Source organism: Chiloscyllium plagiosum, chromosome 26, assembly GCF_004010195.1.
Source record: "Chiloscyllium plagiosum isolate BGI_BamShark_2017 chromosome 26, ASM401019v2, whole genome shotgun sequence".
NCBI classification, from domain to species: Eukaryota; Metazoa; Chordata; class Chondrichthyes; order Orectolobiformes; family Hemiscylliidae; genus Chiloscyllium; species Chiloscyllium plagiosum.
The window spans coordinates 28,882,062-28,899,586 of NC_057735.1; the positions used below are offsets into that span (position 1 = coordinate 28,882,062).

At 41.3% G+C, this 17,525-nt stretch overlaps 1 protein-coding gene across 2 annotated transcripts in view; it reads left to right on the forward strand.

The window, feature by feature from the left end:
- Nucleotides 1–17,525, forward strand: part of itpr3 (inositol 1,4,5-trisphosphate receptor, type 3) — a 274,637-nt gene that overhangs the window by 192,267 nt on the left and 64,845 nt on the right. For both annotated transcript variants that reach the window (XM_043716798.1, XM_043716799.1), the window contains exons 30-36: nucleotides 884–1,084; nucleotides 1,199–1,450; nucleotides 2,986–3,111; nucleotides 5,224–5,349; nucleotides 7,125–7,245; nucleotides 12,847–13,028; nucleotides 15,196–15,344. In XM_043716798.1, the coding sequence (XP_043572733.1) occupies nucleotides 884–1,084; nucleotides 1,199–1,450; nucleotides 2,986–3,111; nucleotides 5,224–5,349; nucleotides 7,125–7,245; nucleotides 12,847–13,028; nucleotides 15,196–15,344 (1,157 nt within the window). The remainder of the gene's footprint in view (nucleotides 1–883; nucleotides 1,085–1,198; nucleotides 1,451–2,985; nucleotides 3,112–5,223; nucleotides 5,350–7,124; nucleotides 7,246–12,846; nucleotides 13,029–15,195; nucleotides 15,345–17,525) is intronic.

A 17,525-nucleotide genomic window follows, 5' to 3' on the forward strand; every position in this document is an offset into this window, starting at 1 on the left:
CATTAGCCAACCTCCAGTCTTCTGGCACCTCACCTGTGACTATTGATGATACAAATATCTCAGCAAGAGGCCCAGCAATCACTTCTCTAGCTTCCCACAGAGTTCTCGGTACACCTGATCAGATCCTGGGGATTTATTCACCTTTATGCATTTCAAGACATCCAGCACTTCCTCCTCTGTAATAGGGACATTTTGCCATAAACAAAGAAATACATTTCGAGAAACTCCTACCTGGATTTCCCTGGAATCACAGAAAGTCTGCAGCATTTTTAAAGTGGCAGATGGATACTGGATACTGGCACAAACTGAGAGAGATCCAGCAAAGAATGTGACTCATTCGTGGAATCCCAAACTCACCAGGCCCTTTAAACGCCATGCTATCCCCAAACAGACCTCCTGTTCATTGCAACAAGGACCTTTTCCTGATGTGTGTGAGTTAGAGATTTTGAGAATAAACATAAATTTTCTTATCTATGGAATTGTCAAGTCACTTAAATCTCCTGCCCTTGAAATTTGAAATAAAATGTGCCTATTTGTGCTGGTATGGTGTGCCCAACATGAACCTTGTTGATGATATTACTGGTCAAGCAATTACTGGTCCAGACTGAAATCTAGCTTGAAAAATCATATTTTTCTAATTTAGTATGATAATGTTGCACTGGAACACAAGAATGCAATGCTGCAGATTTGGGTTTAATAATAAAACATACATTTATTATAAAAAGCAATGAAGATGAAATAGAACAACGAAGTGTCCTATCAAAAATAGTTTGTTTTTAGATGCTGAATGACCCCTTGCCCTTATTTCAGTGATTGCTGTTGCTGTACAACGTTCATTGTAATAAGATACATTTTACATCATGTGAATTTTTCACTCTTGCAGCTATTGGAAGCTGAAACCATGCAGCACATCTTCACAAACAATTATCAGCTCTGTTCAGAAATAAGTGAAACAGTCTTACAGCATTTCATACAGTGCTGCGCAACACACGGCCGCCACGTGAAGTATCTGGAGTTCCTGCAGACCATAATAAAAGCTGAGGGAAAATATGTCAAAAAATGTCAAGACATGGTGATGACAGAGGTAAAAGCAACTAAAGGCACCTGACAATCTCTGACTGTTTTATTTTCTCTGTTACTCTGAACCGACTCCTAAAGATTACTGTAATTCTGAGCACCATGTGTCTTATCCCAACAGCTGAGCAGTGCCGGGGATGATGTTGCTGTCTTCTACAATGACAAAGCGTCATTTCAGACCATGTTGGAAATGATGAACGCTGCAAGAGATGGTGTAGAGAAAAACAGTCCACTGGCATATCATATTTCACTGGTAGAACTACTCGCAGGTTGTGCTGAGGGCAAGAATGTTTATACAGAAATCAAATGTACCTCACTGTTGCCTTTGGAGGATATTGTGCGAGTGGTAACTCATGAAGACTGTATAACAGAGGTATTGCTGGCTGTTTAGTAATATGCAAAATGAATTAAACGTATGTTCTAGCAATGGTTCCAGTAATCTGGTTAGGATAGGGGATGCATCAGGAAAATCAAGGAGACAAAAAAATAGAATTTGGTAACTGATTTGAAGGTTTTTGCATTTGAGAAAAGAAATTGCAATGAAGTAACTAGTATGGAGCAGGGTGGATCTGAGTGAGTTATGATTGACATGCAGAATGTAAGAAGGATGTCAGTTAGCTCAGATGACTTGGTAGTGGTTTGCCAACAGTATGGGTTCAGTTCCTATAACAGCTGAGACTACCCTGATGGTCTGTTTACTCATCTCAGACCATCAGGTTAAATTCACCATTAGTTATCTCTCTTTCGAATGCGAGAGCAGCCCTGTGGCCCTCTGGGACTATGTCAACTTAACCTTTAGCTTAGATTTTGAGAACCTGACTCACCAAACTGAGCATTACAAGAACAATGTACATTGAATGTGACCAGCTAGAACAATCCTTGGTATTTTCTTTGGTCAGTTGTTTTAGCATGTGTTATCAGGAAGACAGGTAGTGCCTATATGGCATGAGGACACTGAAAAAACACTGATAAATTTGATGTTGTTCCTTTGTTTAAGCGTAAATTTGGGCATGGTCGTGGTATTTATAAGTTGGAATCTTAGTGCTTGTAGGTTTCTGGATCTAAAGCATAGGGTAAAGAAGAAAGTTGTCCTCGACAAATGTTAATGATTCCCATAGATTTGGCATGTAAGTTGACTCATTTATAAGACAACCCCATCTCTCTGGCCTCAAAAATTATGTTTTGCTTATGCTCAGTCTGTCGGTCACTTCTTCCCTACTCCCACACAACACTTTTAAGCCATTACATCCCATGATCCCATAAGTAGTGAGGCTCAAATTTTCACCCCACAAAAGGATGTTCTTCTTTCTGGTACCAGATAACTGGATGCAATGGAACAAGTAGGTGATACAGGACAGACCGCACATGCTGAATGACAAAGGTGGTGACCATCCATCCTCATGACAGCTGTTCAGTTCTACATGTGGAGTACAAAACAAACCCCATTTTAGAAGTATTTTTTAAGGCTTCAAATGTCGACTTACATGTCAGCATCAATGGTAATGCGCAATTCTCCGACATGAATTATGTACCGGTGTGATTTACAGACCTTTACAGAGGCACCACTCATTAAAGATGAACAACATTTTCTTAGAAACTGCAGACTGCAGTTGCATTTCCCTTTCAGCTGGCAGGAAGCCCTGTTTAGCTCATAAAATATGTTTAGACAATATTTTCTTATTTTTGCTGGCGTTAGCAAAGCTAAAGTACAGGAATATAGAAGTGGCAAGGCCATACCCATCTACTGTTAACTGAGCATTGCAAATGCAGAGAAACAAAATTCTTAAGGGAAAGGATTCAATGGTAATTTTGAAAGACAAAAGTCATAGATTCATGACATGACCGTAGTCTGCTTTATTCCTGTAGATATTTCAATTGACTTATCATTTGTTGTTTTTCTGTACTTAGGTGAAAATCGCCTATGTTAATTTTGTGAATCACTGCTATGTGGACACAGAAGTGGAAATGAAGGAGATTTATACCAGTAACCACATCTGGAAGCTTTTTGAGAACTTCACAGTGGACATAGCTAGGGTAGGTCTGTGAAAGGTTGCCGGAGATAATGCTGAGCATAGAGTGATAATAGAAAATACAATATACCAGAGACTAGGAAAGTAATATGCCATTGCTTGGGAATGTTCTTGAACAGAAGTCTCTGAGGCTTTTTACCTGTTTAGGGCATACAGATGGGCATCATGAATGTGTGCTGGCCATGCTAAAAATAGAAAACACAACTTTATTCATTTGCATAAGTTTTCTTATCTACTCACCAATTAATTATTAAATAAATTCATCTGTAACCTCCACATGCATAAAACCAAAATAGTTTGACTTTTTTTTGACTATGTTGCAGCATATATTGACCTGGGCATTGAGGTTTTGAATGCCAGAACTTAAAGGCTATCATTGGTTGGAAGGCTATGTGCTATCAAAATTCTAGTAAAATCCCTGAGAGTTAATAAGACATGACTCCGTTAACAGATTGTAATTTAGTCCAGTTTAATTCTTACAGAAACATTAGCATTTTTAACAAAAGAGGCAAACGGCAGAATTATTCTCTCTCTGGAGGTGGTGGGAAGTGATAATAATTGCAAAAGTTAACCCTGGAGAGATACACACCCCCTTCTCAACATTCCTTACTTCTATTATGGTGAGAAGATCCATTGGGGATTTTCTTGTCTCACCAGCAATCGATGTCCTTCAGTGGTCAATTGATGGCCACCTAAGGGCCTTAACAAAGCAGTAGCTAAATTGCCTGATTCCTCAGCAGGCACCAAAAGGGTAACATGTCTGCTAGTTTGGGAGAGGTCTCCATTTACCTTGATGCTGGGCAATCAGAGACAAAGATGTTGTGGCAAGGGAATGGCCTCAAAAGATTACCAGGAGAAAGTGAAGTCTGCCGATGCTGGAGATCAGAGTCAAGAGTGTGTTGCTGGAAAAGCACCATAGGTCAGACAACATCCAAAGAGCAGGAAAATTGATGTTTTGGGCCAGAGCCCTTATTCCTGATACTGCCTGACCTGCTGTGCTTTTCTAGCAACAAAGTCTTGACTCAAAAGATTACCACCCTGCCCTTGTCTTTGACCCTTCTGACTTCTTCCTATTCCCAATATCCCATTCTGCAAGAAGCAAAAGAAAATTAATCTTCTTGCAGTTGCGCCCTAAAATGTAGACCTTGACTTACCATATCTAGGACCCAGAAGCTCCCAGTCTCTGACTGGCCAGCAGTTACTTGCAACCCAGGACTGTTGAGTCCTGCAGTAACGTAAAGGCTTGACAGTCAGTTCTGGCGCACACAGTCTTGTGAGCATTTTTAACTGGTCGGAGCAACATGTCAATTGCGACTGAAAATGGCCCATGCCCTGTTTAGATAGAAAACTGGAGAACCCTCGCCGAAGTTCAACCACTGATTCACAGAATCCCTATAGTGTGGAAGCTGGCCTTTCAGCCCACACTGACCTCCAAAGAGCATTACACCCAGACACTGTCCCCGACCCTATATCTGTCGCCCTGCATTTACCATAGTAATCCAACTAGCCTGGACAGTACAGGCAATTTAACATGGCTAGTCTACCATCCTGTACATTTTGGACTGTAGGAGAAAACCAGAACACCCAGTCAGAACCCACGCAAACACTGGGGAAAAGATACAAACTCCACACAGAAGCCATGCAAGGGTGGAATTAAACTCGGGTCCTTGGCACTGTGAGGCGGTGGTTGCCCTCTTCACTTTTAATTGTTGGTTTTTGTGACCAGTTTGCACAAAGCTGTTAGGTTTAAATTCAATCAGTTCCACAATTTCATCCAAGTTATGAAAACTTGGGGAGATTAACTGCTGAAGTATTTCACTGCATTATCAGCTTGTTTGCATTGACTTATCGAAAATCAAAAGTAGACATTTCAATGTTGTTCATCAATTATTTAAAGCTTCATTTCAAATTCTGCAAATAATAATTTAAAAATTAAATTTAAAAGCTTTACGCATGTCATTACCATTGTTTAAGTAACTTATAGTTGAAGATTCCTGTAATACAATTTTGACTATAAACATGAAGCATAATTAATCTTCATTATTTGTTCAGAGTCCCAATAAGCTAATTCAAGAGTGAATGCAAACCGTCTTTTTTTTAATTTTAATCATGTAAGGTTTGCAGCAAAAGGGAGAAAAGGCTTTCAGATCCTACTATGGAGAAATATGTAGTGACTGTTGTCATGGATACCTTCAATGCATTCTTCAATTCACCATTCTCTGAAAACAGCACATCACTGCAGGTAACCCATTGAGAAATCTTCATTATTAAGTATCAAGCAAAACAACAATTAGCATCTTTTCACTGATGCCTCTACCTTTGCCTTGTTTCTATCTTGTTCAAAATCTCACAGATGTAGGGTAACAGTAGGTTTCTGGTGGGTTTATGGTTGACTTTTTCCATTGGCTCCACTGATGAAGAGCACTCATCAGTAGCTTCAATAATTAGCTCCTGCCCAATACTAGATGTGTAATTAGCTGGCAAATGGATCTTGCCATCGATAAAAAAAACGAGACCGTACATTCCGTCTTTCACGTAGGAATGCCAATCAGTCTCCATCCAAGAAATGGATTAACAATCGGCAAATGATGCCATTATATATGATTTGAAAGAAGTGTGAAGCAGGTTTTGATTTTATGATTGCACCATCTCATTTCATGCATGATGAGCATTAGGGGTGCTGTGGTGGCAGAATTTTAACTTCTTGAGTCCAGAACTAGAGGGCATAGGTTTAGGGTAAAAAGGGAAAGATATAAAAGGGACCTAAGGGGCAACTTTTTCACGCAGAGGATGGTGTGTGTATAGAATAAGCTGCCAGAGGAAGTAGTGAAGTTTGGTACAATTGTAACATTTAAAAGGCATCTGGATGGGTATATGAATAGGAAGGGTTTAGAGGGATATGGGCCAAGTGTTGGCAAATGGGACTAGACTCGGTTGGGATATCTGGTGGACATGGATGAGTTGAACCGAAAGGTCTATTTCCATGCTGTACATTTCTATGACTCTATGACCAGTAAGGTACGTGAAATGTAGAAGTCAAGATTGTCCCACATGCTACAAGGTTTTAACACCTCAGTGTCACTGACATGTCTCTGCCTAGGAATCTACCTTTTGACAGGTTCTGATTCTAGTCAGACAGGGCCTGCTAAGCAAGAGAATACAGGACTAGGTAGGTCTAATCTCTAACTTCTGGAAGGAGAGAGACTCATGGCTGGCGACTGGTGATTTTAGGTGGAGAAACATGGGAGTTTGGAAGCCTGATGGGAGAGACCAGAAGCCTTGAGAGTAATGTAAAGCTGTCTGAGCTCAGGTGTTGACAAAGCAGGTATGTTGGATGCAGCAGTTAACACTTAGCTCCTGAATCAAGCAGTCCTTACCTTCCTTCCACCAGTTCATTCTGCAAGGCCTGACCAGGTAGAAATCATAGATCAACATGAAGCTGCCAGTCTCATGGTAATATATAAATTGCTGACCCTCTTCCAGAGAGCGCTTTGGTTGCTTGGCCTCCCTCCTACTTCTGTAAAGCTGGAAATAGGCACACTGAAGGCAGGCCGAGGTCAGATTGCAGATTTTACAAATTTAACCTTCCATCTAACCTACAGTCAACAAACCTATGCAATTAAAACCCCACCCTCAGGTCTCTGTATCATGAAATTGACAAAAATCACCCTGAATAAAAAATGTGCTCAAATCCTCTTTGCAGCTATTCATGGTGCAGTCTTGGCAGGTTACATAACTGGCAAATAAATGTAAGGAGCTTGTGAAGAAAATGGAACATTTCACATTCTTGCTTCAGCAATGTATTACTGATTGCTTATGGGTGAAATAACAAGATTAACTAATATTGACATATTTTTGTAATTAATTTAGTGCCTCATGCCAAAACCTCTGTAGAGTAATAAACAAATGAACAATTTCTCCAGTTTTCATCCTTAATATGGATAGGCCCATACAGTAGGTTGTTTTATTTTCACCTATGTGCACAACAACTGAATTACTGCTTCTGATTTCTTGTAGACACACCAGTCTATTGTTGTGCAGCTTTTGCAGTCCACATGCCGGCTTCTGGATTGCTCGTGGCTGCAGCAGCAGCAAAAGTCATCAGTGGAAACCTGCATTCGGACATTAGCTCTAATGGGTAAGGCAAACCATCGTTATGGTAAGAAATCAAACTTCACAATCAACGAGTTAGGTTATCCAATACACAGCCCATGAACTAGGAACATTGGATCTTAGAGCTAGGAGTAGGAATAGGCCATCCGACCCATCTAGCCTGTTCTGCTCGTCAGTCAGAAAGTTGCAGATCTGGATGTGGTGTAAACTCCACATTCCTAATTACCCCTCATAACCTTTGACTTCCTATCTGAATCTATTAATTAAATCATGCATAAATTTCATGACCTGCTGCTTTCTGGGAAAGAGTCCCACATAACCTTTTGAAAAGAAAAAATCTTCTCCTGATCATACTATAATTTTTGAAGTATCCTTAACTTCCCTGTGACAGATGTCAAGTCCCCTGGCCTATAGTTTCTTCCTTTTTGTCGCCTTCTTTTCTTGAATAAAAGTATTATATTAGCTATTTTCTAAGATTGTAACCAATGTCTGTGCTATTGCTGTGGCCATCTGGTCTTGGGGAGCTGTGAGCCCTGAGATCTAATAATTTTCCCAGTATGTTTTTTTATGCTGGTGATGGTGATTGCGTTAAGTTCCTCTGTTCCATTCACCTCTTGATTGTAAAGCACCTTTGGGAGGTTTTCTAAGTGTTCTATAGTGAAGATAGACACAAAATATCTGTTCAACACCTCTCCCCAAAGGTCCAACACCAGATCTGGTTATTCTTTTTGAAATACTTTCAGAATTGTTTACCATCTGTTTTTCAATTATTCGCTAGCTTTCTCTCACTCTAATCTTCCTTTTTTTAAAGCAAAAACATTCATTGCTGGTTCTTAAAATCAACAATCTTCTGATTTAGCACTAATCGTTGCAGATTTCTGCAGTGTTTCTTTCAATTTGATACTGTTTTTAAATTCCATATTCAACCACAGAAGATGCAATCCTTATTTTGTGAGTCTTTCTTTCTTTATTTCTTTCGCACATATTATTGCTGAGGGATATTAAATATCTTAAAAGTCAATGACTGCATTTATACTCATGAACCAAGTTTCCCAGTTCAATTTAGGTAGCCCTGCTTTCATACCTTATAATTATCTTTATTCAGGAATTTCTTCAGGTAAACCAAAGGAGTGTATTTCTCAATGGTAGAGTTTGACATATTGTAAGTAATAGTTTCTTGCATGAACATGCCCACTTGGACCACTATTCTGAACAGACGGTGGTTGTTTCCTTTTCTCTCCCTGAACTGTTCAGAGATGACATTGTACACCTCTGGAGCAGGTGGAACTTGAACCCAGGCTTCCTGGCTCAGAGGTAAGGACTATAGGCTTTTCTTCCTGCCTTCCCTAATCTGGACATCAATAACCCAAAGCTGCTCCAACAACGGAGTATACCCAATTGTTGTTTATTAAAGCTAGGTACAATACAAACTACTGCAATGAAGATAATAGTACATCACAGGCTAACCCGTACAATACATAACAATTGCAAGTGATCCAGTTGACAGGGTCAAACCAAAACAAGTGATCAGCCTGTAAGAACAAATTACTGGAGATGCTGGAATCTGTACTAAAACAACAAAATGCAGTGGGTCAGACAGCAAGCTAACATTTTGAGTCTAGATGACTCTTCATCAAAACTGAAGTGAAGTGTGGAGGGAACAGTGTTTATGCTATAGTTTGTGGGGGTAGTGGGTGTAGGGTGCTGGTGGAGAAAAGCTGTCGATAGTTCAGATGAAGTGATCAAAATGTGAGAATGGCAGGACAATGGTGTGTCTAACTGCCAGCCGTGAAATGGCAGTCAGTCCCACTGGGATGAGGGGAAGGGAGAGAAGATGTGATAACAGAATGTAACCAGTTAAAAGGGAAGAAATATTCACAATTTGAAGGTGCTGAACCAATATTACATCCAGTAGGCTGTAAAGTGCCTGGTCTGAAGATGAGATGTTGTTTCTCCAGTTTGTGTGGTGATTCACTAGAAAACTGCACCATACCGAGGACAGCCATGTGGGCATGCGAGCAGGACTCTGGGTTAAAATGATTGGCTATGGGAAGGTAGGGTTTATGCTCGCACATGGACCGGAGGTGTTCCGCAAAGCGGTTGTCCCAATCTGCGTTTAGTTTCTCCAATGTAGAGTAAGGCCACATTGGGTGCAGGGACTACAATACACAAGAGGAGGAACAGGTGAAATGCAGCAGTCATTGATGTACTGAGAAAAGGGTTGTGGGAGAGAGCCAGTGTAAGACTGGATCAAGGATAGTTTCCCATAAAGGGGCAGACATAACTGGTAGAATGTGAGGACTGCAGATGCTGGAGATCAGAGGTGACAGGGACTACAATACTCAAGAGGAGGAACAGGTGAAATGCTGCTTTACCTGGAAAGACTGTTTAGGCCCTTGGATGGGGAGCAGGGAGGAGGTGAAGGGGCAGGTGTTGCTCCTTCAGTGATTACATAGGAAGGTGCTGTGGAGAAGGGGAGTGACATTGATGATTATGGAATGGACCAGGGTCTCCGAGAGGGAACAACCTCTGCGAAATGCAAATAGAGAGAGTGGGGGGAAGATGTGATTGGTGGTGGCATTCTGCTGGAGTTGTCTGAAATGACGGAGAATGATCCTTTAAAAGCAGAGGCTGGTGGGATGAAAAGTGAGGACAAGGGGAACCCAATCACACTGTTGTGAGTGATGGGAAGGGGCAAGGGTAGAAGCACGGTGATAGGTCAGATGCTGTCGAGGGTCCTGTCAACCACAAGGGATGGGAAACCACTGTTACGAAAGAAGCAAGCCACGTCAGCAGTGCTGTTCTGGAAGGTGGCATCATCTGAACTGATGCGATGTCGGTGAAGGAAATGGGAGAATGGGATGGAGTTCTTGCTGGGTGTGGGGTGTGATGAGCTGTAGTGAAGGTCACTATGGGCTTTGAAGTAGATGGCAGTGTGCAGTTTGTTCCCCGAAATGGAGATAGAGAGTTCAAGGAAAGGAAGGAAGTGTCAGAAATGGATGATGTGAAAGTTATAGAGGTGGAAATTGGACGCAAATGAATGAAGTTTTCAAGGTCCTGGTAGGAGCATGAAGCAGCACTGAAGCAGTCATCGATGTACTCAGAAAAGGGTTGTGGGAGAGAGCCAGTGTAAGACTGGATCAAGGATAGTTTCCCATAAAGGGGCAGACATAACTGGTAGAATGTGAGGACTGCAGATGCTGGAGATCAGAGGTGAAAAGTATGGTGCTGGAAAAGCACTGCCGGTCAGGCAGCATCTGAGATGTTTCGGGCATAAGCTCTTCAGCTGGACTGGTGCCCATAGCCACTCCTTTGGTTTGGCAGAAGTGAGATAAATTAAAGGAGAAATTGTTCATTGAGAGAACAGGTTCAGCCAAGCAGAGTAGAGTGGTGGTGGATGTGGATTGTTCAGGCCTCTGGTCGAGGAAGAAGCCAAAAGTGCTCAGGCCATCCTGGTGGGGAATGGAATGTAGAGGGCTTGGTCATCCCTGGTGAACAGGAGGCAGTTAGAGCCAGGGAACAAGAAATTGTCAATATGATGGAGGACATCAGAGGAATCACAGATGTAAGTGGGCAGGGTCTGGACAAGTGGAGAAAGGATGGAGCCAAGGTAGGAGGAAATGAGCTCAACAGGGCAGGAACAGGCTGATACAATAGGCCTACCGGGGCAGTCTGGTTTGTGGATTTTGGGAAGGAGGTAGAAGCGGGCTGTCCAGAGTTGAAAGATTACTAGGTTGGAGGCAGTTGGGGAAATATCTCCGGAGGTAATAAAGTCAATAGCAGTCCTGGCAACAATGGCTATATGTTCGGATGTGGGGTCATGGTCCAAGGGGCAGTAGGAAGTAGTGTCCAAGGGCTAGCATTGAGCGTTTGCAATGTAAAGATCAGTGTGCCAGATGATAACGAAGTTAGGGTTGGGCCTGAGAGAGTGAACTGTGGGCAATTTCAGGAGGGAACAGGTTAGAGTGGATGAGAGGAGCAGAAAAATTGAGCAATCTCCAGTCATTGCTCAGGTGACTCCAATTCCTGAACTACCCAGCTATCATGCTTAAACATGATCTTTTCCATTGCCTTCGATGCAAGAAGCCCATGTGATCAATTCTGATACTATCCAACCTTCAATGAGTGATCAGTTGACCATTGGCAAACTTCACAAGTATGTCATCTTTGCTGCGGTCAATTGGCTGTTTACCCATTAGGTTCTCCAGTTGTTTTCCTTGGAAGGAGGCTTTTTAAAAGTCTGGCTATTGTCTGTGATGCATAAGTCAGGAGTGTGATGAAATATTCCCCACTAGCCTGGATGGATGCAGCTCCAACAACACTCAAGAAGCTTGACACCTTCCAGGACAATGCAGCCCGCTTAATTGGCACAACGTCCACAAGCATCCATTCCCTCCTCCACCAAAGCTTAGTAGCAGCAGTGATTAATATCTACATGATGCATTGTAGAAATTCACCAAAAATCTTCAACCAGCATCTTCCAAACCATGACCACTTCCATCTAGAAGGACAAGGGCAGCAGATATACTCCAAGTCATTTGCCTTCCTGACTTGGAAACGTATCACCGTTCCTTCACTGTTGCTGAATCAAAATCCTGGAATTCCCTCCCTAATGACATTGAGGGTCAACCCACAGCAAGTGGACAGCAGCGATTCAAAGAAAGCAGCTCACCACCACCTTTTCAAGGGCAACTAGGGATGGACAATAAAAATGCCAGCCAGCAGCCAATGCCCATATCCCATGAATAATGTGGGCAGCTCACAGCTGCTTATATAGGCTATTTCTTTGCAGCTTTCATGGGGGTGAATATCAGCCATATCATATTTACACAATACAACACTGTGGTCAACCACACATTGTTTTGCTATCAAATGGTCAACTATCCCCCTGTGTCTGAACACGACCTGACCCAGACATACTGTGTCATCTTCCTGATGAAGGGCTTTTGCCCGAAACATCGATTTTCCTGCTCCTTTGATTCTGCCTGACCTGCTGTGCTTTTCCAGCACCACACTGTCAACTCTAATCTCCAGCATCTTCAGTCCTCACTTTTTCCCAGACTGTGTCTTCTTGCCCAGTTGTGACACTCAACAGAACATATTTCTTCAGAAAACACTAAGTTAACATCAGCCTGATTGACCTTTCAATAGGGCAGGCTTCCCATGACGTTTCTCATCTTAGCTGACCCAGCAAATTAAGAATTATTACCTACAGGACACTACCCATGCTTTCAAGAGCCCTGAACCGATTGCATCTGTGAAAACCAAGCAGTCTGCTGTCCAAAGTACTCACCAAGCCTGGGTCAACTTAGTTTCTGGGATCAGACAAGGCTGAGCGTTTTCAGACTATGATTGCCTGACCCCCCCAACATTGACAGACATTGTTTTGTATAAACCTGAAGATTTAATTAAATTATTTGGGTAATTATTTGTTGATGTGGTAACGTATTTGGATGGTACATTTCATGATTTTAAAGGGCCTGATGTCAGTGCGTTTTATTACACCAGTGCTTAGATTGGCTAAATGCATAGGAGTGTCTCCAGGAACTTGTGGAATCCTGCTGCTTAGCTGATCATGCTGGAATAGTTTCCCAACTTGTATAATCTTGTGGTTTCTCCTTTTTAGCAAAAAACCGTTCATTGCCCCTTCCATTAGACTTAGAGAGTCTCGTCCGTACCTTGTTAGACAACCAGTCGTTGGCCTCTCAGAGAGCTGCTCCAAACTGGAAGACGAGCACCCGAGCTTTCCCTCGTGCCACAGGCACACAGCAACAGTGGGACTACAAGAATATCATTGAGAAACTGCAGGTTTGCTATATCTGATAATAGTTGTGTTTTAAAAAAGAAAAACATTTTTTTAAAAACTGAATTGACGTCCATATCATGATTTACCATGCAGTGCCCGATTTTAAAAATGCCTCAAGTGAACACCTAAGAAATCATTGGTGCATCATCCTCATTCTCAAACCTAGAAAATATTGTTTTTTGACGTTTGTTGAATTTTCTGAGATTTTTCAATTCACTGTAATGGCAGTCGAGATTCTGGGCTTTTGTGCATTCTTGGAAATGTGTCCCTTTTATAACTCGGTGAAGTTTTAATTATGTTCATGTCTGTAATCGAAATCCAGCATTCATACAACAGTGTATACCAGACTGAAAGGAGTGCAAAACAGCTGGAATGGTCGCTCCATGTTTTGTGGTCCTCTTTTAGGATTAAAGCCAGGAGGTTCGCTTTTGCTTCTTGTAGAATTATTTTTCTTTTGCTCCCTCCTAAATTTTCTTGCTTTTTGAGTATGTTCTCAATCTGTCATACAAATTCTGTCTGGGCTCACTCCCCTCCTATATTTAGATAGTTGTCATATTGTCTGAACTACTCCATATTTATAGAATAGTGAAAGCTGGTGCTGTGGCAATAGGGATTATTTGTTTTCTGTCCCGAATTGCACATCCTTTAAGAGCACTGTTCCATGTACTTCTCCAATCAATCGTTAAAGCAACTGATTAACACAGTAAAGAGTCAAAATCAGGTATAGATAATCAAACTGTTTTATTTTGCAAATGCCAGGTCAACATGCAGAGTAACAATTACAACAAGCATCACCTAATTTAATAATGTAACTTCAAATCCTTTCTTCTAAGCAAACAATATACTAAATCACACCAACCCATTCTCAAATATTATGAAGGAAGGAATCTGGAATTTGCACATCATTATCCTTAAGTCATTTCAGGTGGGCGATGTACCTTTAAAATACAGTCAAGTTTGCTCACATCAAGGTTCCCTAATTAAGATCAGTGAACACATCCATTTTGATGACTGAAACATAAAGGTTGGCTCGGGCACTAGCAGAAATCCCCTACTTTATTTTGATTATTGCCATGGAAGCTTTCTGTTCACTTGAACAGTTCGAATTGTTTAAGATTCCATCCGAGTACAGTGCTGTTTTATTGTTGCGCTGTATGTTAAATCTGTGAAAGGGAACTAGACCCCAGAATGATTCGAGTTAGTGATGAAAGTGGTGCTGTCAGCACACCTTGGCAACTCAACTCTTGCATTTGGGTTTTTTTTCATTCTCTGCCTCACCTGGAATTGATGCCCTGAATGACTCAGCTCTCTCTCTAGCTGGAGCTCAGTCATGGTACCAGACTCCCAACAACGGAACGATGCAAAGCCTAAAGAGTAAGTGAATGGTGGCTGCTTCTGAGTAGAAGTACCAAATCTGGTATCATCCCACTTAGTTTTCATGATTTTCCTTACCACACTAATACTGACTAACTTTTTAATTAATAGTGCCAGTGTGAGGTGAATTTTATACTTTTTTTTATTCACTCCAGTTCAAAAACAATTCTTTCGCATAAACAACTTAACTGAATTAATTAATCTAAATTTTTCTGAAGCTTTAAAAGATTTAAAAGGGACCTAAGAGGCAACTTTTTCACGCAAAGAGTGGTGTGTGTATGGAATGAGCTGCCAGACGAAGTGGTGGAGGTTGGCACAATTACAGCATTTAAAAGGCATCTGGGTGGGTATATGAATAGGAAGGGTTTAGAGGGATATGGGCCAAGTGATAGGATATGGGACTAGATTTACGATATCTGGTTGGCGTGGATGAGTTGGACTGAATGGTCTGTTTCCATGCTGTACATCTGTGACTTTGACTCCTATGACTGTCACTATTTGCCAAACCTATCGTTGTGTTATGAGCAAGTTCTGAACTTGTGTTTCTGATAGGTAAGTCCAATCAGTTATGTTGCTTTATCAGTATATAATACATATTATAAGATCACCTCATGAAATCAGTCTTTCTGCATTGCAGAATAGACTGGTGAAAATTAACAATTTGTTCAATACGCAATGGGTTTAAGATCCTCAAGTTAGAAGTATATTATAAGTGATTCAGTGTGGATGTGGCGATGGCACTTGGATGTTTATTTCACCTGAAGAACTGGTTTATTCTTGTTTAATTCTTGGCAGGATATCATAACGACCCTGGAGGATCGCCTCCAACCGCTGGTGGAAGCTGAGCTCTCTGTTCTTATTGATGTCATTCATAAACCAGAGCTTTTGTTTATGGAGGGAACAGAAGCCAGATTAAGGTGTGAAAGTGGTGGATTCATCTCCAAGTAAGTGGGAAAAGCACTATAAATGATTTGAATGACAAATTAATTGTTTATCATTTTGCTGGTGTTAGGTGAGAGAAAATGCTAATCAGGACAGAAGGGGAACTTCCTAGTCTTTGAACAGTATTGTGAAACTTTTACATCCTCTTGTGAAGGTAAATAGGTCTCCACACATTTGACAATGTAGCATTGATTTGTTATTTTGCAGTGTGGAAACCTTGAAGTCCTCAATTGAAGTTTAAATCCTTTCATGAGAAAATGAAATAATTTGCACCCTGTAGTGGAGCAAGTTCTTTCCTTTAGAAATAAGCCTGAAGAAAATTAATGCTGATGTATACTTCAGTGACAATGTAGCAGATTTTTTGCTTTGAGTGACTGATCACTGGATAAAGATAATGGTTGAGTTAGAGTTATTTCTAATGATCTATCACAGTTTGGATTTCATAAAGTTGCAAAGTGAAGCGTGAAGGTTTGTGAACATCATCTGAAATCCAAGAATATTTTACGATCAGTAACTCACTTTAACATGGCCATTATTTTCTGTGATAAGATGTTTTTTTTTTATTTTTGAATGGCCAAGCAATAATATTGCTACAAAGTCTGCAAAAGTTCTGCAGTTGTACTTTTGCTCATAATGATCTGGAAGGGAACAATTGTTACTTTTTCTAATTGTTAACAGTACAACTAGAGATCAGGCATTACAGTGGTTTAAAAAAAGACAATTATTAATGTAGTATATACTAAAACATTTTTTAAAGTGTAACATATCAACTCTAGGATACTCCTGAACACACTGTACATATGGTAGCTGAACATGACAATATTGTGAACAACAGAATAGCTTTGATGAAATGATTTTCATCAGGTGGAATTTTTTCCATATTTTAAAAGATGACGACTAGTGACAACTAATAGGCTGAGAAAACTTGCCATTTGCCTTCCATCAGCTCATGAAAAGATGAAGGCAGAGCATAGTCAAGTTTCTTGTGAAATAACAGGCCTTAGTCCTGAGTCACTAGAAGCTGACACCCAATCGGAGGTCAAAAGCTTGTGAGTCCTAAAGTTAAGGGGTTCAGTGGCAAGAAGGTGAATACGTTCTATCCTTTTCTCGCAGGAGTGAATTTGCAGGGAAGGTGAATTAGGGGCTTTCTGATCCCCTAAATTGTCTCTGATTTCCTCGCCAGGGACTATTGATTGGCCCCTCTCCAACCCAGCAGGATGCTGTCCCTGGTTTCCCAGTTGGGAAATTAGCCATCTTTCTAATCCAACAGAGAGGTAGATGATTGAGTGGGTAGTGAGTTGAGATTCTTAAGTGGCCATTAATTATCTAACTAAGTGTCTTAGTTGGTGACTGGTCAAGAAGGTGGCCGATGGTCCTTCTCACCCAGAATTTAATTAGGTAGTATAAGAATAACATGAGTTTCTCTCTATGGCCAACTTACCTCATTGTTTCCCCCCCCCCCCGCAATGGAGGAGTAAAGCATGTCCATAGTACTTAGAGTCATAGGGATCTACAGCAAGGAAACAGACCCTTTGTTCCAACTCATCCATGTCAATCAGATATTCTACATTAATCTAGTCGCATTTGCCAGAATTTGGCACATATCTTCCAAACTCTTCCTATTCATATATCCATCCAGATGCCTTTTAAATGTTGCATTTGTACCAGACTCCACCACACCCTTTGGCAACTCATTCCATACATGCAGCACCCTCTGCATGAAAAAGTTGTCCCTTAGGTCCCTTTTAAATCTTTCCCCTCTCACCTTAAACCAATGTCCTCTAGTTTTGGAATCCCCACAACAGGAAAAGACCTTGTCTATCCATGCCCCTCATGATTTCAGAAACCTCTGTATGGTCATCCCTCAGCTTCTGATGCTCAGGGAAAATAGCCCCAGCCTATGCAGCTAGGAGAAAGTGTGGACTGCAGATGCTGGAGATCAGAGCTGAAAAATGTGTTGCTGGAAAAGCGTGGCAGTTCAGGCAGCATCCAAGGAGCAGGAGAATCGACATTTCAGGCATAAGCCCTATTTCAGGAATGAGGAGGGTGTGCCAAGCAGGCTAAGATAAAAGGTAGAGAGGAGGTACTTGGGGGAGGGGCGTTGGGAATGTGATAGGTGGAAGGAGGTCAAGGTGAGGGTGATAGGCCGGAGAGGGGGTGGGGGCGGAGAGGTCGGGAAGAAG